Source organism: Athene noctua, chromosome 1 (assembly GCF_965140245.1).
Source record: "Athene noctua chromosome 1, bAthNoc1.hap1.1, whole genome shotgun sequence".
NCBI classification, from domain to species: domain Eukaryota; kingdom Metazoa; phylum Chordata; class Aves; order Strigiformes; family Strigidae; genus Athene; species Athene noctua.
In genome coordinates, this window is record NC_134037.1 from 139,561,171 (window position 1) to 139,587,547 (window position 26,377).

General features: G+C 45.8%; 1 protein-coding gene across 1 annotated transcript; it reads left to right on the top strand.

Moving 5' to 3' along the window:
* The first annotated feature begins 6,475 nt into the window (after positions 1 to 6,475).
* Positions 6,476 to 25,503, top strand: TMEM45A (transmembrane protein 45A). The gene is made up of 6 exons (XM_074928270.1): positions 6,476 to 6,566; positions 18,084 to 18,293; positions 20,559 to 20,771; positions 21,520 to 21,704; positions 23,860 to 24,005; positions 25,410 to 25,503. Exons 2-6 carry the CDS (start codon positions 18,104 to 18,106, stop codon positions 25,501 to 25,503), a joined length of 828 nt encoding a protein of 275 aa, XP_074784371.1. The 5' UTR covers positions 6,476 to 6,566; positions 18,084 to 18,103.
* The last annotated feature ends 874 nt before the right edge of the window (positions 25,504 to 26,377 follow it).

The following is a 26,377-nucleotide window of genomic DNA, read 5'->3' on the forward strand; positions in this document are numbered from 1 at the left end:
TATTTGCTTGGAAACAACTGCGTTTCTTAAAATGATTGAAATCACAGGAACATCAAAACAAAATGCATAGTAGATCAGCTATAGTAGTTTCCCCCCCGCCTCCTCTTTTGCAACTGCAAAAGGATGTTCTGGCTGGGAATTTCAGCAGAAGACTCAGGATCAGAAATCACTCTCTCCCTTTTACACCAGTCACTGGCTCACTAAATTACTTGTAATTTCATTTTTATTGTGCCTGTTCACCAAGGTACCAAAATAAAATTATATATATATATATTTGTATTTATACAGACATGTGCTCACAATTAGACGCTTGCACGTCTGCATCTCCAGGGACAAGCGTGCTGTACTACAGGTCTCTGTCCACCGCTCCCCCTGCCCGGCCACAAACTATTATTTTTCATGCTCTCCCTGGGTTTCTCTGTCTCTCCTCAATTTTCTTGCTCAGAAACAGCCTCCACCCTGTCACTCCCCTGCCTCTCCACCATGGTCTTTTCCTACAAAGCTGCTTAGCTGCCTGCCTGTGATCCCACTACACACAACACCACTGTGGCAGGTGCCCCCGGCCTGTGAGAGCAGAGCTGTTTGGTGCTGAGGGGTGGCATCTCCTGTCTGCCTTTGCTCTCAGGGCCGTGCAGGAGTTGGGGCCTTTGGCCCATGGGAGCTGCCATTGAGCACCGGTCAGATTCACCCGGGTGTGAATGGAGTCCCCTGGGGGCGCCATTTTGAGCTTGGACCCTGGAGCAACAGACGCGGTCAAGGACTCTCCCCTTGGGTCTGGACGCTGCCCTGAGCAGGTCCCCGAAGGTGAGAGCCCTCACTTGTCAGGTGAGTGATAAAGCGTTAAGTTGCCATTAAATCCTAGGAGTGGGGCTTTGTTCTGCATTTGGGTTGCCCTTAAACTCTAGAGAGTTGTTCTGTACTCCTCTCACAGACTTTCAAACCTGTAATTTATGGAGAGCTAGTTAATTGTGTTAATAAGAAATTTTAAATTGTTGGTGGTTTGAGAGCTTTTGTAACAATCGCCCTGCAAGTTGGAACTGACATTCAAGTGTGTCTGTGTTGATAAGTCACCTGTGCCAAAATATACCAGCTCACAGGCCGATGAAAATGTCGATGCTATGGGAAACCTGTCAGAGAGGTGGGACGGGGTAGGAGTCAGAGCCGTGGAAGTGGCCCTGACGACCCTGGCAGTACCAGCTGGATTAAAGTGAAAAGAAGGAAAAGCAGTAGGAGATCATGCTGAAGCACTACTGTGTCTGTGGCTTGGGAGCAGGGCTGGCGAGGCCAGGGGTGAGGAGCTCAAGCTGGGCTTTTCCACAGGGCTCTCAGATTAAGGTGTCCCCGAGGAGGAGTGTGATGGAGAGAGCTCAGAGCCACCGCTGGGAGGGAACTGGCTGGGGAGAAGTGGTTTGGGTTGGTGGCAAGGACCTGGGGTGGGGGTGCTGTAAATACAGGCACCTTGGGAGGGCAAAGACTGGCTAAGTGACAGCCAGGCAGGAGATCAAAGGATCCAGTTCCTGGTGAGATGGGGTGTGTGGCCATCCCGTGAGGGGCTGGTTGGGAGGACACTGACCAAGCAGAACACCTTTGTCTTCAGGGAATAATGCACCTGGGCACAGAGACTTCTGTGACACTTGGATGGGCTCCTTCCTTACTACCATTCCTTTTCTTCCATGTGTGTGATAAATGTGTGTATGGGGGGAGATATTTTGCACCAGAGCTTTGCTGTCCCTGGTGTCCCATGGGATGAAGACTGGTACCACAAAGCCATGTGCCCCTGCTCTGTATGGTGAGCAGGGGGACATGACCTGTTGTGCTGCAAGAGAGCCAAGGGACAGGGCTTTCAGGAGGCAGTGCCCGTGAGCAACACCGGCTTTCCCACCTCCTCGTCCCGCCACGCTCACCTCCCACAGCTGTGCTCCTGCTCTTGCTTTACTTCTTTCCCTGAAAGAGCATTTTTCCCCCTTTCTCCCTAGGCTGGGCTACAGCTGGTGCTTTTTGTATCACTGCTCAACTGGCCAATTTTCCCGTCGTGTTCCTTCTGCCCTGCGTCTCTGTCCAGAGGGTTGTTCACCCTGACGTTCTCCCCCGACGAGCCCTCTCTCCTGACTCACCCGAGGTACATGCAGAACTCAGCAAGTGAGTCAGAGAGAGACAGAGAGAACAAAAATTAACAAAACAATGAGGAAGAGAAAATTGCCTCATAAAAAAAGTTGAAAGAACAGATTAAGTTTACCAAGTTAAACTCTCAAAAGCTGGACAAATCCAGACCTTCCTGCCCTTGGACACGTAGTTCAGCCCCTTCTTCCCTCCCCCCATGCAACGTGTATTATGTGACATGATTTAATCCTCTGACTACATACTCTTTTTCCCACAGGACTAGCGCCTCATTTAGTGTAAATGCAGGACAGCATCTGGGAACAAAGCCGGTCTCTACATTTCCTGGATTTTTAAGGCTGCAAATGCTGCCCCAGAAGTTTGAGATGTAGAATGACATTTCTTTTTACTGCGCTTCAGCTCATAAAGAAAATTTTGAATTAGAAAGTGAGAGATTATTCATGCTGGGGAAAATTATGTGTGCTAACCTGGCGTTTGTTGGTGGAGGATGGTCAGCAACAGATTAGTCAAACGATGTCTACAGCAGCGTAACTTCTCAATAGTGTCAGGCGATGGAGAGCTCGTCTGTGTAGCCACTCAGGGTCAAATACCAAGCCTGGAAGTCTGTGACTGGGAACCCCATTTATCACCGCACAGCCCACACAGCCTGCTGAATTCAGAGCTGCCCATTGCTTCGTGAGGTTTTCTGGGGTAGCTTTCCTACAGCCTCTGAATGATTTGCAAACATGATTATCAACCCTGTGAATATTAAAGGTGAGGAGATGTGATTTCCAGGGGTCTGGGATCTTTTTATTATGATTTGCTACACCTTTTCACATACTCCCTTGGCCCTGACATTTGTCCAGAACACTTTATATTTTAACAGACTGCTCCAGCAGACTTCATTTACCGTTCTGAGGTTGGTGCTTCTATAAATCTATAATCTAGATGTCTCCTACCAGGTGCCCCAAAATAAGAAACCATCAGCCAAACACAGACAAGCGGGTGACTTATCTTAAAACAACCAAGGAGTGTGACACAGTCAGGGACAGTTTCTACTTCTTGGAGCTGCCATTTCTTTCCTCAGCCAGCAGACTATCCCTTGTTTTCCCACAGCCTTCTGCTTTATATTTCCATGTCCCAGTTTCTGCAGCCACTGACAAGCTAGAACTTGGCTTGGTATTTGACCCTGAGTGGCTACGCTTGCTACACTTACACTACACCCACTTTCTGGGTGCTGTCTGGAGATCAATTATTTTATCAGTGTCACCTACACTTATAAGCTACATCTCATCAGCTACAAATGAGACCTGGTGCTCCAGAGATACCTGCAAACAGCACATCTTAGACTTGAAGTCTCCAAGGGAGCAGATAGATATTTCACCTCAGTTTTTACACAGACATGTCACAAATGTGCCCTGTTGGACTGGACCAGGCTCGGGAGGCAAGGCACAAGTGTGGGGCTGTGGGCAGAGAGTGAAGTACAGAGATAGGGCTGGTGTAAGTGCCTGTACCTATGAGAACTGATGAAGTAAAGAACTAGGCACTGTATTAAATGCAGTGTAATCAGCCTGTGGGGCTCGGAGCCACAGACATTTGCCCTTGCAATGTTTCATTCAGGTGACTCCTGAGTTCGAGCAGTACTTGCAAATTCACCTCACAGCATTTAGGCTTATCTGTGGAGAAATGCGTTTATGATTTTCTTCAGGTGCAGTGCTCAGTATCAGTAGTGAACAACCAACTAAACACCCATGAAAAGTCTCCTTTGCAAGCATCGTAGGGACTCAAGCCCAATGGAGATTTATTAAAGTGTGCTCCTTACTGATTTTTGTGGATGCTATTTACTTTGACTCCAGCAAGAATCGAGGAATTCCCAGTTATGAAGGAATTTTCCAGGCAAAACTGGGAGGACGCAAGGGCATATAGAAATAGTAAGGTTGTTTGTCAGAGTGGCAGACATAAAGGATGCACCGGGGATGTATCACTCAGAACATCTTGCTCTTTTAGAAACCACAGTTTTTATCTGCAGTTACTTGATAACATGTTTTTACTGAGCTGGAGAGGGTTCACAGTATGATTATGTGGTCATTTTGCCACAGAGCAAAAGTAATGTTAATCACATCAAACCTGTGCCATTCAAGTATTGAATGGTTGTCCAGAATCACTCATAGCACAGACCTAACCCTCGCTACAGCATTAAGCATCTGAAGACAAATGTTCTTTTGCTGCTGGACACGTTAAGCAGGAAGAGAAGTAGAATGGATCCAATATGTTACTAGTTACACACTGGTAAACTGGATCTGTTAGTAATTGTAAATTGTCTTAATTGTAGAAAGCAATCCTGAACAGTCAGGAAAACAGCTATGATCTGGGCAAGTCTTTCCCACTTGTTTTACTTAAATTTTTACATATTTACATTTCTTTAAAGTATTTGCATGACATAAGGGTTTGTGTTAATTCTCAGAATACATTGTCCCAGCAGGTAAGGCAAGTGTTATATAACTTCTTGTCTCCTTTGACCAGCCAGAGTTTGGAAAGCACAAGCAGCCCTGTTGGAGATGGGTGGATGCTCTATTCCTCTACATAGAGCAGGGCTGAGTTGCCTGCCTGTGTGTTGGGCATGTATCTTAAGTTTTTCCTGAATTTGGAATAAGGTAAAAAGAATAAGATAAAAGAAGAAGGAAGATCTGAACTTGACTGAATGTGCCAGTGCTGTTGGCCTCTTGCTGACCTTTCTTTAAAAGCTGCAAAGGATGCTTTGCTGTTTCTGTAGTCCGTAAGAGTTTTACAGATTATCCTACGCACACACTCTTCTGTGGTTACTTTAATGCACGCTGCAATGGTCCTTGCAGAAATGCAGAATCCCTGCCGGGTTTCCAGGATGCTAATTGGAGTTTTTGACATCGGAGACACTAATCATTACTTAGAACCACTTTTAAGTCATCTTAAGTATGTATGGAAGTGAGGAATCCCAGGAAGTGATTTTTTGCTCCCCTGCCAAGACAAATACATCAAACCAGTGGTAAATAGATGAGGCAATTACAATTATCAGTTTCATTGACTGATTTAGCTTAGTCTAGCTGAAAACTCTTCTGCAACAGAAGGATATCCATTAGGTAAGAATTAATGCCATTACATGAGCTGCATTCTGCCATCTAAAAACAATTGCAAAAGAAGTCACTCAGAGCAGGAAAGGGGAGCAGCTGCCACAGAGGCTGGATTTCTGAAACGCTCTTTGCAGAGAGGTGGTCCTTCTGGAAAATATTAATTGCTTTTTTTCTCTATACTCATTACATCACCCAATCTGCAAAGGCATCTGCTTTCCAGATGCTGAAGGGTATTTGCTGGGGTGCTATTTATCTTACAGTGAAAGTGTCACTTTGCACTAATGAGACAGGCACAGACAAAGTTGTCTGAGAAGGTAACCAAGACAGACATGCACTGTTGATTGAAGTTTTAGTCTTTACATGGGAGTTAGTTTCATCCACGAATTTCCCAAAGCAAAAAGCTTTCAGTTCCTGAAATCTTGAATTAGGGGTCTTGGGAGGGGTTTCTCAGAGTTCAGTGTGAGTTGTGACTGTCTGGAGGAGTTGAGTCACACCTCGGCTGGGCTGTTCCAGCACCACAGGGCAGGTTGGCAAACACAAGGGCTTGGTGCTGGCAGGGGGGCAGAGGGTCAAGGTGGCTTATGGGGTAGTTTAAACGGAGCTTCAAAACCTGACGGTCACGACTTCCTGGCTAATACCTCAAAGGAGGGTTTTTCCCTATGTAGGATGTGAGGATTTCGTGGGTGCTCCCCGATATACCGGGGGTAGTGCAGCAGAAGGTGCCTTTCATGATCCTGTGACTGACTCAGGCATGTCAGTAACACCGCCTGCTACGGCATGACATTTGCGAAGAAAACTGTGTCTTCATCCTTTCAATTTTATTTTTAGACATCCTTCTTTTGGATTCAGGGCTCTGCCATACATTCCTGCGAAATTACAGGAACTGCAGCCACGGGTGCTCATTTTCGTGGAGAAAACCACGGGGGGTGGGGGGGGCAAGTAAAAAGAAAAAAAAAAAGCCTCTGTTACAGCAGCGATCGAAGGAGGAGGGCTGGTGTGTCAGAAAGCCTCTCTACTTTTTCCACGTCTCCTGGCCAGCCCGGGCGAGCAGGAGCCGCTGCTCCCGGCCCTGTGCCCCCGGCCGCTTCTCCCGGGCGCGGGGGTCGCGCAGCCCCGCCGTGGCCCCGCTTTACCCCAGCCCCTTCCATTGGGCTCTGCCCTGAGTCCACCCCGGCCGGGCGGGGACGAACCCGCCCGCCCCCCGCGGGGCCTCCGGGGGAACATCTGGGGCCGCAGCGCCGCATCCTCCGGCCGCCGCAGCTGGAGGGTCCCGCGGCGCGGGGCTGGCCCGGGCCGGCGGAGAGAGACCCGGAGGGGGCGAGGAAAGCGGCGGAGGGGGCTGCGAGGAGCAGGGAGGCGCAGGTAAGGGCGGCCCGGCTGCCCCGGAGCCCCGGGCGCGGCTGGGGGCTGCGCCCCCGCGCAGGGTGGGCAGCGGCGGGGGCAGGGCTGGGGGGTCCTTGGTGTTCCCGGGTAAAAGGACAAGAGCTACTCCACGTTTGCCCTACCTCGGTCCCCGGAGGGGGGGCGGTTCCTGTGGTAAAAAGCGCGGACGGGACTTTGAAATCAGAAACGGCTCCCGCGGAGGCTCCCGCTCCTGGAGATGCCCTCAGAGAGCCGCAGGGCTTCTTCACCCCCTGTGCAGGAGGTTTCGGCCCAGTGGCTCTGGGTCGTTGGACAGAGCAGGGACTAAGTATTAAGGATGTGAAAAAAACATCCCGTTTAGTTTTAGGTTCCTTGCCTGATGGTTTTTTTCCCTCCCTCCTTCTTGAATGTCTCAGATGGAGATGTATGTGCAGCCAAAAGTGAACTGCCAGGAGAAACCAAGAGAAGCTAAATGTAGCCACGAGAAACTCGAAAATTAGATTATCCTAGCCTTTTCATTCTATTTCAAAACAGAATAACCCTCGGAAAAACACTTCCAGTCCCTGCATGTGTTCTTTTTTTTTTTTTTTTTTTTCTTTCCAGTTTTTCACCAGTAAATCATACTGTGCTCTCCTAATAACACTTAATGCTTGACACGGTATCAGACATTTTATTACCTTTCTGATAAGTAGCTTTCTGAAATAGGAACTGAAATACTTAGAAACAAAGTATCTTCTTCAATTTTAAACCGAATATTGGTGATTACTATGCATTTACACACTGAGGACTTGTGATTTCGCCAGTATGTATAACTTTGTTTGCATCCCCTTGTATTACTGTTTCAGCAGACCTCTCTGAATTATGGCATACATTGTACTGTAAGTCACCGTCATTTGTAATTTGTAAAAGGAACGCATTCAGTATCCGTTTCAGGTGCAAATTCATCACTGACTCTGGAGTTCCCTTTCTAAAGCTCACCCAGATGTCTTTCACCACTTTTCAGCATTGCTTATGTGAGCTTTTCCTGTATTTTTCCCTTTACAAATGGAGCTGGGTAAACTCAACAGATTTCTCTCAGTTGTGGAGAGTGTGGCTAGAAATAACTGCTGGGGAAGAACAGTCTAAATGAACCTTGAGGAGTGGCTTAAATAATTATGCCTGTGTTGAGGCAAACTGCTCTCTGTTTACTCTTGACGTGCACACCAAGTCTGCCTAGAAATACCATTTTACTCAGTGTTGCAAACGGCCAGTGCAGCAGCACAAAAATGGACCCCTTGTTTCCAGCCTGAAGACGTACACAAATCAAGACTTCTCAGTGTCAAAACTCTTGTCAGCTGGCTCCTACTCTATTTCTCAGATGTCACCAAACACACTCATGCCTCACTTCAGCTGGCAGTAGTCTGTTTGACCATCTCTGCCTAGCTATGAGCAAGGCAAGTTCCTAAACCCAGGGATTATAAATAATTAAACATTGTTTTTGAAATATCTTCATTTTTGGTAGAGTGGCACTCTGCTGTGGCACTCCTGTTTTACTGTGCAGCATGAGACAGACATTGAGTTCTTGTACTGCTTGTAGCTCCAGAAGATAAAAAGGAGACTTCAGTCCCTTCTAATCAATTTATGCCTAAATCAGGGCCTCCTGTAACATTTTAATCACAGAATCACAGAATGATTTGGGTTGGAGGGGACCTTAAAGCCCATCCAGTCCCACCCCCCTGCCATGGGCAGGGACACCTTCCACTAGCCCAGGTTAACTCAGGCTAACTCAGCCAGCTGTTTCTCCCAGCTGTGATCAGTGTTACAGGCTGCCTTGCCAACGCTCCCACTTACTCATTAGTGTTTCTCTTCTGATCCACACAGCTTTCTGATGCTGAGAGTATGCTTCCCCCAAGCAGTAGTTGGTAGAGGCAGTGTACCTGGTCACCCGTGGGACAAGCAGTGCAACAAGCACCCTGATCTTGACAGACAAGACTGCAGACAAAGCTTCCAGGTACAAAGGCAAGTCAGGCAAGGCAAGGCTCTAGGTGTGAAAACTACCGGCTCTGTTGCTTGGCTTTATGGAAATTACTGACAAGAAAGCTTTTTATCTTTTTTTCTTCTTATCACAACATAATGCTGCAAGCCCCAAGCACTCATATCTTTACAGCATCCAAATCCATGAGATTTAAACATTTATTTTGAATCACTTTGCCATGCAGGAGCCCGGAGGGCTCACACTACCCAACTATATTCCACAGACTTAACTGAATAACTTCAGAAAGCACAGATTCATGAACAAGTGGCTGGATCTCAGCAGGAGGAGACAGCAAAACATAGTACAGTGTCCCGCTGGAAGCCAATACTCTGGACACACGTGTCCCTGGTTTCCAATCTCCTTCCTAGCAGGGGAAAGGAGAAGTTCATCTTTTCCAAGTGTCACCTGTGCTTGTTGCCCAGGTTCATGCTGTTGCTGGTATGAGCAACACATTGGCTAACTGAGCCTGTTTGTAATTTTTCAGTAAGTAAACTGAGTCCTTCCTATGAACACCATCAAGGACTTACTAATGCTCTTGTGTTTGTCAAGATGAGCTCCCTTCCTGTTTTTTGTCAGCTTGAGACTATCCTTATGATGAAAGCTTACTAGTATGCACAGCACAGCATGACACTTCTGCTGACCATATTTTGTTAGTGTTTGGCGATTCTTTAAAACAGGGTCTTCTTTGTAATATTCCAGTTTCTCATTCACCCCAGTAGCTGGTACTGTACATAATGAAGAGAAATCTTAATGCTTTTTCTGCACAGTGACTGGTAGTTATGATAAGGGAACAACCCTTACAACCAAAGGATTGCAAATCATACTGAGGTTGGCAAGCCCTGTCCTTCATACCCAAGGACCTGTCCTGCAAGAACAGAACCCCTCGCTTTTCTCTTTCAGACCTGGCTTCCTTGCAGGTAGAAAATACCATTTTAGATCACAAACATTGAGTTTTCTCAGTAGATGCCCCACTTCTTTTGGGTTTTGTCTTCTTGTCTTCAAGAAGTACTTGGAAACATAAATAACAATTGCAGCAACTTCTAACAGTCTGTAAAGAGCTCTGTACGTGGCAAATGCAGAATCTTTCACAGCTCGGGTGGTCATTAGTATTTAATACAAATATTTGTGACAGTCCTGTCGGCTTTGCTGTCTTACCAGATCCTTCCACAGAAGTTCTGAGTGTTTTGTGAAGACACTGTGAGGGGAGGTCCATAAAAGTGATGATAGCAGAAAAGGAATAATATTTTATTTCATTTCCTCCCCAGATCTTGGCTTTGAGCAACAAAGCCATCAGTTGCTATAACAAACTTCTGCTCCCTTGACATTTTCCTATCATGTCTGTCAAGGAGGCAGAGCACATGTAGGTGAGCATGCCTGGAACTACAAGGAGCAACCAGGGATTATACCCTACAAAACTGGTTTTGGCAGGGTACCCAGGGTGCAGCGTGGTCTCTGCTTGACCTAGGGTCCTGCAGAGTTTGTTCGCTGAAGTGACTCTGATCGTTTTAAAGACAATAAATGAGATAACGGAATTTCTCTAGCTGGCACAATTCAGATGAAAATAGGGAAGCATCAGGAGCTCTAGCTGAGCCCAGCTCCAGGTGGATTGGGAAGGGGAGGCAGCCTCAGATGTTGGTGAAGAGCACAGCACAGCAGTGGAAGGTCACAGCACGTCCTTCCACTGCACCATCTGCCTGGCAGCGCTGCTGTGCACCGCCAAAAACTGGCTCGAGTCTGCTGGGCTGGGAGGAGGGGTGTGTTGGCAGCACCTCGCTCTGAGGACAGCCGGCTGCTGTGAGCTCTGTGGGGAAGGGAACCGCTGCTCTGCAGAGGGGACAGCTGGAAGGTCACCCCATGGGACGCAGCGGCTACCACTGGGCTGCTGCAGGCTGCAGGGGCTGAAGCCAAACTTAGTCCCACAGGAGGCAGCCCTCTCATACCTGCAATAGTTTATTACATACCACCTGTGTTGTTTTACACTTTATTTCAGGCAGCAGTCGGAAATACCAGGTTTTATGGACAACAAAGAAACGACGAATCTTTCACAGGAAAAAATTATTCTTATTTATCCCATGCAGTTACAAGATCTAATTTTTTGTGTATGTGTCTTGAACTTGTGGAGATCTGAATAAAAGACCTCAAATTAGCAGTCCTGAAGATCAAAAATTTCATATCCACAGACTAGCAGCTGCTCTGACATCAAGAGCCAATGATAAGATTATTACGGAGTATTTGTTGTCCCTGGATAACCCTTGGAGATAGCCTGCTTGGCTGCGGGAGCAGAGACAGAGTCAGCAGATGCACAGAGGAAGGGGAAAGCAAGCCAGAAAACTGAGGGTCATGAAGGATGAAAAAACACAGTGAGAAGCACTCAGAGGGCTGAGAAGGACAAGTATCAGGGAAGGAGGAGTTGTTGACAGATTCAAGGCACTGAACAAAATAGAGTAGTTCAGGTTGTTGGCCCACACTCAGCACAGTGAAAGATTGTGTCTTGAGTGCCTCCTTTTTGAGGCCGGTGTATGGATTTCTGGTCACTACCTCTTTGGGATTTTTGGTTTTCATCCCTGTCTTGTAGGCCTGAATATTTTATCAAGGGTTGAATTCTTCTCTTACAGGCTTCAGAGATGCCTATTCATGACATTTTTTTTGACCTGAAAATCTTTATCTTCCACACCCATAAGCAAAAAATATCAAGGCTGGACTGTAATTTTTTAGCGTTTTGAGAAATTTTTGAGCGCTGCTTTCATTAGTATGCACAGTACTTCATTCCACTTTCATTCTGAAGGAGCTGTAGGTGCCAGCTGAGTATTTCCTTAACAGGAGAGCAGTGATCTCATCTGGGAATGTGGGGCTGTAGCTGCTGAAATGCTTTTAGTCATGACGTGAAATCAGTACTTGGTTTAGTGAACAAAGTAATTGCAGCAGACATTGTTTTTCAGATCAGTGGCTCTTCATGTTGTTTACAATTTCATGACTGCAGGATAAAAGGTACCTGCCTCGTGAATACATCTTTAACTGCAAGTAGGTAACTTTGGTAGTGAAGTAAATGTCTCTGTCATTTTGTCTTAGATGCATTGAACTTTGCCAGATTCCAGTTTTCAGTAGAAGATGTATGATCACAGCTTGTGCTCTGCTTAGAAAGTGTCTACAAATGTGTGATTTCCTCCTTTTATCTGGCTGCATTATTCTCACATCATGATCGATTCCTGCTGCTGTCACAGATAAATAAACATTTTGTATCAAATATTATAAACTCCACATCACTGTTCCCTAATCTAGCACATGGGAGAAAAATAACACTTCTGTTTTACCATTGCAGTAACTTTGCTAATGATCAAGCTTCTGTTTTAACTTCAGTTATCCCAAGGCTCTGTAGCAGAAATGAATGCATTGCAGCAGAGTGAGTTTGTGGCCTCACAACTTGTGTCATTTCTGGAAAAAAACACACGTTTCTGCTTGACTGTCCTCTTTAACATCCCCCAGGGCTTGATAAACACAGGAAATTGCAAGGCATTGCATGGCAGGAGAATGTGCAGGGAGGGGAAACTGCCTGCTGCTGGGCTGGCTCTGTCTCTTCTACCACTTGTGTCCCCATAGAGCACAGGTTATGCTGCCCAAGCCCCTGGCTTTTTTTTTTTTTTTTTTTTTTTTTTTAAAGGGAGAAGGAGAAAATGGAAAACTAATCTAGTTCTTTAAGAAGTGATTGAGAAGCTGTCTGAGTAACAAGGTGATAGAGCTAGTTTCTTCATACCACTTGCAAGTTTTGCCTTAGCCCCCACTCGGGCAGCCTCAAGAGGTCAGGAATCAAACCAGTAAAAGTTATGAAACATCCCTCCTGGAAAAGTTCAAAGATGTTTAAATAAATCATGTAAGTCTGTTTCTTGCCTGCCTTTAATTTTTCTGCCCAGGTAATGAGATGATTTTCAGGCTAAAAAGGCAGCTTTTAATACCCACAAATACACCTTTTCTTGCATGCTCACTTGGACACTGCATTTACTTGTCCCCTCCTTCCCCACCTGCCCCTGGGTGGGGGTGCTGGTGTGTGGTTCCTGGGTGGGGCTGCTTGAGGCAATTTAAGGCCCATGAGTATCCTTGAATCCTTAGAGCAGCCTCCCCTCCTGGTATGCCCCATGCCCTCCTGAGAGGGGGTTTTGAGCAGTGCTTGCTGTGGAAAGCCCAAGTTTGGGCTGGAGCATGTGCCTTGTCTGCTGGGCCCTGGGCATGCTCCTTGGAGCCCAGCCCTGCTGCTTGGTGGGATGGAGCCTCTCCCAGGTAGAGTCCAAAGTTTCCTTTGCCTGAGTCCAACATTTGCTTTCGTGGTGCCCTGACTGCTGTGGCCTCGTGGCTGCTGGTGGGAGTGGAAGGGCCCTGGGCTTCAGGATGGACACGTGAAGAGCTGAATGAGGCTGGGGGGCTCCTGGGGGACAGGGGCCACGGAGTTAGCAGCGGTCAGGGGGTCACTAGGAAGCCAAACCCTGTCATCCATAGTGGGGGCTGTGGCCAGGTGATGCTGAGTGTCCACGTGCCTCCTGCGGGCACTGGCACCACTGGCTTTGCCTGGCAGGGGTAGGAGCAGGACAGGGGTAGGGTTGTGCGAGCAGGTCACTGGCTGTGGGTCCGTGTGCAGCCCCTGCAGTGAGTGAGTGGCTTTGGAGGCAGTGGAGGGAGCACAAGCAGACCCTGCACCAAACCGAGGCCTCGTGGCACCTGGCTGTGGAGCAGCTGCAGGATTTTCTCTGTTTGCATCTCTGGCAGATGATGTGCTTTAAGGAAGGTGGTGTGCAGCAGGGAGAGTTTGCTGCCAAGCATGCGGCTGTGGCTCTTGGAAATAACTGATCTGCCAGCACCCCTGGCCTTGAAATCACCGAGGGTGGAAGAGGATCTGGAATTTGCACATCTTGCAATATCAGTCCTCCAATGATTTGTTTGCCAGCTTATAGGATAAGGATCTGTATAAAATAAACCCCCAAATTTATGAAATATTGCAGTAACAGGCTGATGCCATCTTTGTCCAAAAAATAGCACCTGAGATACCAAAACTGTTTGGCTCCCAGGCTGGGCAGAAGCTGGCTTCTCCCAGGCGGCACAGAGGGATGCCAGAGTGCAGCGTGGACTGGCAGCAGACCATTGTCCTGTCCTCCTCTCTTTCCACCTCCCCTTGCACCCCTGCCTCACACCTCCCAGACCCACCCCCCAGTGACCTTCCTGCAGGGGTGGTGCCGCTTATCCTTACCATGTCCTCAGTGTCATTTGAAGTCCCCAAACTGTGTAATATCACACCGTTTACTTGCAGGCAAAGCTTTTCAGTCACATCAGAACTGGGGGTGGTGGCAATTGACCCCTATCCTTGCCGAAATAAACTCTAGGATAAGAGAAAATTCATGAATTGGGAAGTTTAATCAGTTTTAAGGCAAGCTCTGGCATGATGTTTTCAGGTTTACTGAGGTTTTCGAGTATAATTCATATAGGTACTTTATGAAGCCGACTGTGTTGAGATTCTGTGTTCTAAGGGTCTGACACAACAGCTGGCTGGCAGATCTGACCTGCCTCTTTCTAGGGAAATCCTACAGATAATACCCAACATCTCTGGATGAGCTTGAATTGAAGTTTACACTCTCTAAAGCTAATAATACATGACTGTGTTGCTTATAGCAAAAAAATCAAATTTTCTGTTCTGTTTTTATTGGATATGCAGCAGTGGCTGCTCTATCAGTCTCTTCCTTTTTTTCTTTTCCTGGGTTTTGAAAAGCAAAAATTAGTTTTAACAGAGTGTCTTGATGGATTGCGCAGATCAGGGCAGAAAAATCCTGCAGTGATCAGAGCTCTGGATAACCCAGGTGTGAATTTACAGATTGAGAATTACTTTTGCAGTTTTGTATACCCTGCACTACAAAGGACATTAACACACTGTTCTTCATTTGACTCTTACTGCAGCTGTACCCTCCTAGAGGGAGGCTTTTCATAGGTTTAATTTACCTTTTTAATCTGGTATCTGGCTTTGATGTGGGGTACAGGGTAAATCTTTCCATTTGGAGCGCTACGTACTTGTGGTGAATAATTAATTATCTAATGAATAAAGTCTTTCTAATGAATGGTATTCAGTGAGATCAGATATATGGAGAGGAAAGGCCAGTCCTTACTCTTTCCCTCTTTCTTTCATTCAAAGAAGGGAAAAAAAATGTGTCTGAAAAGACAGCAATGCCTTTCAGGCCAGCAAATTTTAGAAGAACCAGAAATTAAGGCTTTCAAAGCAAAAGAAGTATGTCAAAGTTTAAAGCAAAGTTTAGGTGACTGTCTAAAACATCAGCTCCTGTTAGTACTGCCCTTTCCTGAGCAAACAGTGGTGCAGTGAGTGCTGGCAGTGATGCACAAGCTGGTCAGACCTTTTGACCTAAAGGTGTCCTGAAATGAGGTACGTCTTCTGCGAGATGGTGGGGCTGAGCCCCCCAGCCACCACTGAGAGCTCAACTGAGCCATAGGCTGCTCCAAAATGAGTAGTGCTCTCCCCGCCTGCAAATCAAACACAGGGGCATTAACCCAGGGGGACTTTAAGGGGGATGGTGGAGGCAGAGAAAGGCTCTGCTGACCCTTGGACCCTTGGCTGCCCCCTCCTCCTCCTGCCCTGTCCAGCCCACCCTGGGCCAGGATCAGAGATGCTCAGCTCACAAGCAGGAGGATTTGGCCCCAGGGAGGTTTAGAGCTTAATTCGGAGTTTTGTGAGTGGAGATGGAGGTGGCAGTCACCATTCTGGGGGCTGGGGTGCCCATGCTGAGAGCCATGTGCCAGGTCTGCTGCTGCTTGCTCCTCCTCACAGCTTTTGCTGCTGGGATCTTAGTAGCCAGCTGGGGCAAAGCCCCCCATGGCAGTTCTGGGCATGGCTCCCTTCCATTTCTTCTTGATGGGAGATGAGTGACATGCAGGGGCCCTTCCCCACACAGCTGAAATCCCAGATGAAGTCCTTCATGTTTCATAAGAATACTTAGACATGTCCCTCGTTCCCCCTTTGGCTGTCCCCTGTCTGGCAGGTGTTGCTTCCCTGGGAGCCTTCCCCAGGCTCACTGCAGCCATCTCAGCACGTTCTCCTGCCGGGCTCCCATACATGGGTACCAGCACTTGGCAACACCTGCAAGGACCCATCCAGACATGGGCTTGCTTGGGCAGTTAGTATCAGGTTTCCATTATTTTGTATTGCAGAATTGTCTGGGTTGGAAAAGCCCTTGAAGCTCCTCCAGCCCAATCATGAACCTCACCCTGACCGTTCCCAGCTCCACCAGATCCCTCAGCACTGGGTCAACCCAACTCTTCAACCCCTCCAGGGATGGGGACTCCCCCCCTGCCCTGGGCAGCCCATTCCAACGCCCAACAACCCCTTCTGCAAAGAAATACTTCTGAAGAGCCAGCCTGACCCTGCCCTGGCGCAGCTTGAGGCCAGTCCCTCTTGTCCTGGTGCTGGTTCCTTGGCTCAAGAGACTCATCCCCCCTCTCTGCACCCTCCTTTCAGGGAGCTGTAGAGGGCCAGGAGGTCTCCCCTCAGCTTCCTCTTCTCCAGACTAAACCCCCCCAGTTCCCTCAGCCGCTCCCCATCAGACCTGTGCTCCAGACCCTGCACCAGCTCCGTTGCCCTTCTCTGGACACGCTTGAGTCATTCAATGGCCTTTTTGGGGTGAGGGGCCAAAACTGAACACAGTCATCGAGGGGCGGCCTCATTAGTGCCGAGCACAGGGGTCAGATCCCTTCCCTGTCCCTGCTGGCCACACTATTGCTGACACAAGCCAGGATGCCATTGGCCTTCTTGGCCACCTGGGCACACTGCTGGCTCATTATCAATCCCCCCCAGGTCCCTCTCTGACTGGCAGCTCTCCAGCCACTCCTCCCCAAGCCTGTAGCGCTGCTGGGGGTTGTTGTGGCCCAAGGGCAGCCCCCGGCATTTGCCCTTTGTGAAACTCCCCCAGTTGGGCTCAGCCCATGGCTCCAGCCTGTCCAGGTCTCTCTGCAGAGCCTCCCTACCCTCGAGCAGATCAACACTCCCACCCAACTTGGTGCCATCTGCAAACTGACTTGAGTTTACAAACTTGTACTTCAATAATACTTCCCTAGAAGTTACCTAAGCGGAATTTTACCCAAGGGAAGTTTTTAAAGCACACCCCTCCCCTTCTGCAACTCTTAAAGTGGGAGAAAGCAGTTCTGGAAGAGGAGGGGGACAGGCAGCATGGCAGGACCCTTGTCAGCATCCCTGCTTAGATCACAGCCAGCCTCATGCTATGCATGAACAGTCGTATTCTTTTTCTTCTCCTTTGTGGCTATGTGGGTCACTTCTCCTCATGCAGGGAATAGTCTTATGGCAATTCAGGACCTGTGCATGTGGAAAAGTTTTTCTTCTTAAAAAAATTTTTAAAACCCATAATGCTTGCAGAGGAGTTTTGCCTCCAGGAACAGGAGAGGGTTTACGCTACGTGACCAGACAGCATTACGTGAACCATCTGCAAGTACTCCATGGCCCACAAGCCACAGTTTAAAACTGCTTATGCAGAGCTGACCATAGGAAATACTTACTGAAAAGAAAAAAATACCACAGCTTCTCTGTTTTGTTCATAACCAGATGTCTCCAGTGTAGTGTGGTGATCAAATTTTTCAGTCAGCAGCTATAGGAAGGGAAAGTACAGATAGCCAATGTTTCTAAAGTGGTTATTCTTGATTGTTGCCTCTGTAAAGGTTTAGTATGCCTTTGGGTCATGATGTACAACTCAGTTTATAACAAAGAAAAATCGCAATTTAATGTTAGAATTGTCATCTTCATTAAGAAGCTATTGGAGCGAAGTTAACTCTCCTAAAATTTGGGAGGATGGCCGGAATTACCAGGTTTTATTAATGGCACTGCTTTGAAATGACTGTGTAACACTGACCAGCAAATATCCTTATCGCCCAGCACACTTGATGTGCTTGATAATGTGTGTCCATAATTCACCTACCAAATACTGAGAATGGCTTGATGTTTGTCCATCATAATGACACATCTGGGTTGAAACACAAAATACAATTTATTAGTAATTAGTTACCCATTGGGTATCTATCCAAATAATTTTTCCTTCAGTCGGGTATTATCTTGATTTTTGTTTGCGGAGTAAAGAAACATAAAACCCTCTGTAAAGGTGGAAGAACCAAATTGTGAATGTTCATGTTCTCTCTTTTGCTAGTACAACTTCAGCAGCATGACATCGTGTACTGTGGCTTTTTTTCACTTAACTTGCCAACTGCTAGCTCTGCGTTTCAGGTCAGCTGCTTTGCAGTTGGGTCTCTTACTCTGCAAAGCTGTGAAACTGGGGAGACTGGCTGGGTGTTTTGAACAGCCAGGGAAGAGAAGTACCCAAATTTATTTTTAAATAAAGTGTGAGTACTTAACTCAGTGACACCCTTTTGATCTATGCAATGAAATGCTTGAAAATTATAACCCACAGAATTCTCCTGCTGTTCCCACAATCAACCTGCAATTGTTTCACCTTCAGGTATCTCCTAGCACAAAACCATGGGCAATTTCAAAGGGCATGCCCTCCCTGGAAGCTTTTTCCTTCTTTTTGGCTTATGGTGGTCAGTGAAGTATCCACTGAAGTATGCCTGTCGAAAAAACAAGAATGCCTGCTACCTTGGTTCCAGGGCAGGATTTCAACGCCTGGAGTTTGTTGAGGGGATCATCAAGGCTGTCTTTGCCCTGATTGGTAAGTAAAGTAGACTTGGAGCAGACAACAAAAAGACTATTCCTTTTTTAAAAATTTTTAATTTATTTTCTCTGATTTTTTTAAAATTTTGTTTGCTGATAAAACATATCTGATTGTGTTTTAGTATTTTGTCCTTTAAACACCCTGAAACTAAGAACTAGTGGGGTACTGATATTAATTTCATAGGTATGACTGTGACATGGTTTCCATCCATAGTGCTCTTCCGCTTCTACTTCTTACGGTCTCCCAGCTACATCCTAGCTGGTCCACATGAGCATTCATATGCTGATCATCACTGTAGGGAGGGGGTAAGATATTTAGGCAAGGGGCTTTCACAGGCAGAGTGGGAGCCTGAGACTGTGGAGGCATTGCTTTTCTATTCTGAATCCAGCTGTCTCAGATGTTGGTAGTCTCTACTGAGTTATTGATAAAATATGTAAATGCAGCTGCTTCTTCATTAAACATTATTCAAAAGTGAAAATATTCACAAAGAAAGACTGACCTCCAGTTCTTATTGCTGCAGGACTGTTGCAATGGGAGGGGGGAGGGGGGGGCTGTTTCTCCTTCTGTTGTGGACTGGCCTGGGTACAAACCCACAGGGATGGTTTAGTGAGCTGTGCAGCCAACTGGTAGTGCCTAGTGCTTGTTTACATTCCAGCAGGCTGTATCTTAGCAATTTACCTTCACAGAGTAAATAAGCTGAATGACAGGGAACCTGGGGAGCTCCGCACATGTGGATCTCAAGTTACAAAACATCTTAATGTTTAGTATTTTTAGATTCTGTCTACTCTTCTTCAGATGCTTAGAGCTGCCTGGTTTGTAATCAAGGTGCAGGTGGTGCCAAAACCTTGGGTCTGTTTCTCCTTCCCCTCTGGGAGTTGTATCAGTTAAGATACATCAGCACTGAAGTGATGTTTTGTGTACAGGATACACTTTGATATGCCTTAAAATATTATAGAAAACCTACATAATCGTGTTCATTTTGTGAGGTTAGTGGAGATATCTTTCCTACAAATCTCCCAGTCAGTGTCTAGAGGTAGTTGGGCAGTTAAAACACTTGTCTAGTTTTTATTTTCACCCTGAAAGTAAGTACTGTTATTTTAACATATGGTAATTGCAATTCCAGTCAAAAATGTGGACAAGAAAGCACATCAAGGGCAAACAGTAAAAGGAGCAGAAGGAGGAAAACCTGCTGTTTCTGCGTTAGGAAAACTTGAAATAAGGGTGGGAAAACACTGCATTTGCTCTGCAGCATATCTATTTGTACAGCAAGGTGCTGGCCCACACTTTATAAACAATATAATTAACGTTTTAAAAACGTAACATATTTTAAACCCTTCCAAAACTTCATTGATCATATGAAGGATCTAAAAGCAGCTTTCCTCTTGCTGCAGTACTGCAGCTAGTTAGCAAGACACCGAGGGGCCAAGGTAAGGGAGGCGGTGGAGCAGCAGTTCAAATACAAACTCGGTATATGTTCTCATGGGACTCTTAATAACTCTGCACGGTGGAGGGATTTCCTTTTATGGCTTTATAGGAAAAATCCCCTTTGAATTAAGAATCTGAACTCTGCCATCCTGCATATTGCAGGAGACTGAAATGGTAAATCTTTCTTTTGGGGACTTTAGCATGTGTTATACTCATGTTTGAACCACTGGGAAAGGCAGCTGAAAAATTCAGTCAGCAGACTACTACAATAGCAATTGGTTTGGTTTTTTTGGTGTTGTTTTTTTTTTTTTGTTTTGTTTTTGTTTTTTGTTTTTTTTTTTAAAAAAGGCAGCACAGAATAGTTGTCTCAATTTTCACTGCTGGAAACTGCAAGATGCAAATAATCCCACCAGAAGTGGGGCTGAAGCCTGTTTTCCTCTGGGCTTCTCCTCTCCAGATTATATGATGCTGAATACATGCTTGAGCTCACTCTGTGGTCTTTGCCTCAGCAAAACAACTTGTTTCATCTCTCCCCCACCCACTGGCTATTTTCCTGAAAATTTATATAAAATTAATATCTGTGAGGCCTCTGTGCATTCTCACTTGAATTTGGACAACACATTAAAAACTTTATTTGGAATGGCTGAACTAGGCAGAAGGAAACAAAATGCAGCAATCACCCAGAGCAATTCTCAGGCAGTCAGACAAAGCCCCATGTTGACTGGCATTGTGCTGCGTGGGGATATATTGTTGCTTTTATTGTTTGCATAAAGATATATCATCAGTCTGTATCTCAAGTACCAGGGCAAATAGTTAGAGTTCTCGTTTCATGCGCAGGAATGGTGGCCGAGCAGTTTGTTCCTGATGGACCTCATCTGAAGTTGTATAATTATGAAGAAAAGCACTGGGATCACTTGATGAACTGGCAACATGCCACCATGTACCTCTTCTACGGCATTTCGGGGTTGGTTGACATTGTGGCTCACGGGACCAATGCACTGCCAGTGGCCATGGACAGGATGATGCTTTCCCTGGCCGTCTTCATTGAAGGTCTGTGCACCTCTCCCTGCAGAGGAGCAGTGAAACTCACAGAGGGCTTATCAGTCCCGGGTATGGGAATCTCAGATCGGGCTTAGAGAACCAGCCCGCGGGAGCTGCGTGTTTAAGTCCCTGAAATGCATAAAAAAGATCAGTCTCAGCCCTCCTTAAACTGCTGAGGGTTTGTCTGCGCTGCAGCCCAGAGGTCACCCACTGCTGAGGTGTATCTGTGCTTTCCGAACTGGCTCAGGTAGCAGCAGAAATGTTATGAAAAAAGCAGCACAAGCCTGTTGTGGGTAAGTGCTCAGCAGCTCGGGCATGTGCTTCAATGTCTGTGCTGACACAGTATGCAACTTGAAGGAAAAAAAAAAAAAAGCCTGTGGGAATGCATTTACGTGCACAGCAATTGCATGTTGGAGTTGCACTGGAGACACACTCTGTTTATGTTTTCTGTACACACAGTTTATCATGTATCATCCCTCTTGTTACACTGCAGAGACAGATGAATGAGACATTTTGTTAACGTGTTTTAAATGAAAGGTGACAGAACTGCAGCTCCCCATGTAGTCTCCCAGTCTGAGCTGGGCGTGGGAGTACACAGTACACAGGCGTCAGTCCTAAAAAATTACTCTCAGTTTAACTGAGAAGGTGAGATTGGCATAAAGAGCAATGCTAAAGCTTCACTGTTTTCTAAAAGCAGATGCAGGGAGAAATTACAAGGGAAGAAAATATCTTAAACTGATCACTTAATTTATTCCAGGTTTTCTCTTTTGCTACCACCTTCATGGAAGAGCCATGCTGGATGTTCATGTTCATCAGTTACTGCTATTTGCTATCTTTGGAGCTGCTGTTTGCATATTTCTGGAAGTTTTCTTCCGTGGCAGTATTGTGCTGGAGATGCTCCGTACAAGCCTCTGCATATTACAAGGCAGCTGGTTCTGGCAGGTAGGTCACTTCTCTGCCTTAGGAATTTCTTCCTTCACCAAAATTAGCCATTTACCCCTTTGCAGTTGTTTCACAGGTGATACAATATGTCTTTTAAACACATAGCTCAAAGGACTCAGAGAAAACAATGCATTCTTAGTGTCCCTTTAAAGAGACACAAGTACTTATCATCTCTGGTTTACAGATGAAGAAGCCATTTCACTTCTAGTGTCTTCTATTTGAATCAATAAAAAAGTGGCTTTGTTGAGCTCTGCCTTGTGACTGAACGTCCTCTCTGATCTCTGTAAGATCCTGTTCACAATTTGCCAGCCAAATGGCAGTGGTTTTGCAGCCTGGCAGTATATGCTCTTCTTTACCAAGCCAGTCCCTACTCTGAGCTGCCGGAGCAGAGGAAATGCCCAGCCCAGGCTGGACAGATGAGGCAACACCCCATGGACATTTTTTGAAGAGAAATGAAGGTGTAAATTACCTTTTGTGTTGCCTGCCCCTTTTTACTTTCTCAAAAGCATTTCAACCTAGGTTTAAAAGGGATCTGAGTTCCCAATTCACCTTAAGAGATTTAGTGAGGTAAAGCCTCCTGCTTTTCCAGTGTTTGGAAATCAAGCAGAAGTAACAGCCCAAACTTTTATATTTCAGGGATGTGGCTCCCAAAAGGACTCTTCAAAATGTAGCTGCCAGGCCTTTCCTCATGTGTGATTCTATCCAACTGATAGGTATTTGATAGCGACCCTTTTTCTCTGCTGTCAAATGAGAGAGAGAATTTAATGAATTGCGGTGATCCTGTCACAAGGAAATAGGAGCGCTGGTGCTGATGTGTGTTTCATCTTATAGTGGAGAACTGAGGTCACTCCAGCGATTTTTCTTTCCGGCATGTCTAGACTGGCTTCCCTTTTTTATATGCTGGCCAGACACGATTAATAAAAATGTTTGCTGTTTCTTAGGAGAACTGGACACTCAGCATGAAATCAAATATTTAAATACTTGCTCTGGCAAGAGGACAGACCTCCGAAACAGCAGTATTTTGCTATAAGTGAACTCAAGAGCCTGGTGTTGCAGCACTTGGTGTTTTATTTTCTTGTTTGTAAACTTTTCTGTGGCGATTTAAGAGGCTTTACATAAGAGGAATTAGATGCAACCATTTATTCTTTGTTGTCTGCCCTGTCTAATTTTAGAACAAGTTATTTAGCTCTGAAGACAATGTAGGTTTTGTTTCAAAGTAAAAAATTGAAGAACTAAAAATACAAGAGATTTAAGTGTGGCTTTTTTCACACCCACATCAGACTTCAACTGTATGTGTGACTGAAAACCACATACTGGCTGCAGCATGACAGATTTGTAAAAGGTAAAGGGACTTTCTTTCTGCATCAACACCCTCATTCATTGAATTTTCTGCATGGAAATGCAAAATGCACTCCTCCCCTCCTCTTCCCAGCTCCTCAATTCTCAGCTGAACCGCGAGAGATTACTTTGAAGAGTATCAGGCAGTGCAGAGGGCTGGTGCTTGTCATGCAGACCCCTGTGTAGCCATGGGATTACTGGTTTCCCAGTTTATGCATCAATATGAATTTGAGCTTTCCCAGCTCTGAATAAACAAATCAGCTATGTATTTCACGTGAACTTCTAGTCATGGGTGAGAAGGGTTCTCTTTTATGTAATTTCAAAACCTGACCTTTTCCCTGGATGGCCCAGAAGAAATAGACATATGGCTTGTCTTTATTAATTGGTTATTCATCTTCTGAACCATGGAACACATTCCTAGATGGTGTTGGGAAGAAGTGAGTCAGTGCCAGTGGCTGGGCAGGTTTTCTGGTTGGTGCCATGTTTGCATTTCAGCCCATACATGGCTGAGCACCAGCCCCTTTCCTTTCAGTGTGTACCTGTGATTGTTGCAGGACTAGTTGGGCCAGATCCTTAATTCTCTGGGCAAGAGCAGGGGGTCTCTGGGTCTGGCTCTGCATCTTCAAAGACATTTCTGCACAGAACTGTGTAAAATGATCCATCACATCTGAGTGTGACTGTGAAGCTGTTAACAATAATCACAGAAATAATCAGCACTACGAGAAAGTTAAATGTCTGCCTTGTGATGGGTAGCATAATACATGTTACAGCATAGGATATATGTCAAATGACATTTGCTAAATATCTTTTATTACAGATTGGTTTTGTGCTTTATCCCCCAAACGGGAGCCCAGAGTGGAATCAGACGGATCATACTAATATGATGTTCCTGACCATATGCTATTGCTGGCATTATGCCTTTGCCTTTCTTATACTTGCAGTGAATTACACAATCGTCAGCTGGTAAGTTACTTGAAACACTAAAACTTTGGAGACCTGTCTATTTAGTCTAGCAGGAGCTTTATTTTAGAAAAGTTTCACTGACAAATCAAAAGGTTTCCAGAAAGTAATTAACTGTCTTGCCAGGTAAAATAAAAATAGATACTGCTGATCAATGAAGACAACATGACTCATTGCATCAGTAGAAAGGGGAAAAACATTGATAAAGTACAGCTCTGACAGTATAATATTTCTCACATAAAATGAGCTCTTCTTGATAGTCTTCCATATCTGTAAGTGGATAAAAGGTTACAAAGCGGAGACACCTTTTTTTGCTACAACATCTTCTCTCCCAGTGCTCATTTCTACTAATTCCAAGTGGCTTAATCAGGCTTCATGACTTAACACTGAAGATTATTGGACAGGTTTCATTATTAGCAATTTCCTGTGATTAGACCTGATTTCTCTTTCAGCCAGTTTCATCCCTTAATTTCCAGTTAGCCCTTTTCCTCACTGCCCAGTGCTCATTCTGACAAAATTCCAACAGTGGAGTTAACTTGGTTGTAAACATGAGCCTGATTCTGCCACGTGTGATCACTTTCTGCCCACAAGACCTTACCAAGCTTTTGCCTGCACTGTCCTAGACATGCTTCTCACCCCTTGTTCTATCCCTACCATACCAACAGCCCTGTTTAATCATGCTTTGGCCATATGTAGTTCTTGCAGTCTTGCTTTGCACCTAAGAGGTGCCATGTCTTTTTGGATCTTGGTCCAAAAGGCACTGACACTGAAGGCTGGGTAACTGCTTTGTTGTGTGAAGAATGTAACTATGAAGAAGGTGACAGCAACATGACATCTCTCCTGGTGATGGGAACAGCAGCTGCTGCAGCATCAGACAAGCCCCCTGAGCTGATCACAGCACAGAGTTCCCCCGTCTGTGGGGAGGTTGGCCAGACTCCATCTTCTTCACAGATCTGTAGTTCTCTCCAAGTGAATGCAGCCATCGGTCTTGTACTTGCACAACACTGAACTTTGTAGATGTTACGCCAAGGTTTGCTTGAGGTGTGCATGCTTCAGTGCATCCGTAGGAGCGAGCTCTTGCAAGCAATCCCTACAGGTGGTGGGGCTCAAGGTAGCACATACTGATGTCATGGTACACGCTCGCATTGTATAGCACTAATTCATGAGAAAATACTGGGTTCTGCAGTTAAGGCCTGGGGTTAAATTCTGCCCAGATTCTGCTTGCAATTGCTATCTCCTCTTTATAGTGTCCTCCACAGTGGCCAACTTCTAATCTTCATAAATCAGTCATCCTAACTTCCCCATGAGATGCGAGAGTTAAATAGGTTTTTACCATGTAAAAATGGCCAGATGAGCCTTTGAGTTACTACTGACAACTCTTTTTTTATTTGTTGTTGTTGTTTCCAGGGCAGTTCGTTCAAAGGTTAAACAGTCCCAGTCCATGGAAATGGGATTACTGAAAACATCTGAACGAGATCAGGAGTCGGAAGATGAAATTTAGTATGGATGTGGCTTGACTAGTTTACCTGCTCTACTGTTAGGCTAAATGATACCTCATTTCTAGATTTGCCATCTTACTCATTCTTTACTACAACTTGCTATGCAAATATAATCCCCCAAGTCCTGTCTACATCTACACAGTTACATCTCTGTTTGCAAAGGGTAAGCTTGGTATTGATTTGTGGTGGCTGCACTAGTACCTTGCTTATCACATGCTTCAAAGAAACACAGACTAGTATTAGGCAGACTTGGACTGGATGAGGTGGCATGATGAAGTCTGTGTGTTTGCCTCATTTAAAGGTAAACAAAATGTTTTCCAGCTGCTGCTGAACAGACTGTTAAATTTCCATAACTAGGGTGTCCAAATAAGTGTGTGTGTTGCCCTGCAAGTAACTGTGCATAAATAACTGTGTGGACCTGGGAAACAGTGGAACGAGATAAAAAAAATCAGTCTTGCATCTGTCTTGTCTAACACCTTCATGTCTCTGCTTGTGGCTTTGTGTTAAATGGAAAGAACTACTCCCTGCAAACCCACTCAGTGCTCCCTTGAAAAGTGTGTAGTGTGGTCACTCCTGCAGAGACACTGCCGAGCTTGGTAGGAGAACCAGAGGGGTGTATGATGATCAAAACCCACTTCAGTTATTCATTCTTGTAGCTAGATAGTTCTGTCTCTTTGCTGTCACCTGACTTGGAAAGGCAGTGAAGTGACTCTGCTTTCCCTCAGCGCCTGGAGCAACTTCTTTTCCAGAAAGACTGAGGGGTGTCCAGCGGGGCAGCATCCAGCTGCAAAGCCAGTTTCTTTCCCAAAGTTATTTCCTTTCTTTTGGTGGAATTTGGTGGAATTTTAACACGGTTCATAGCAGACACGTGACTGG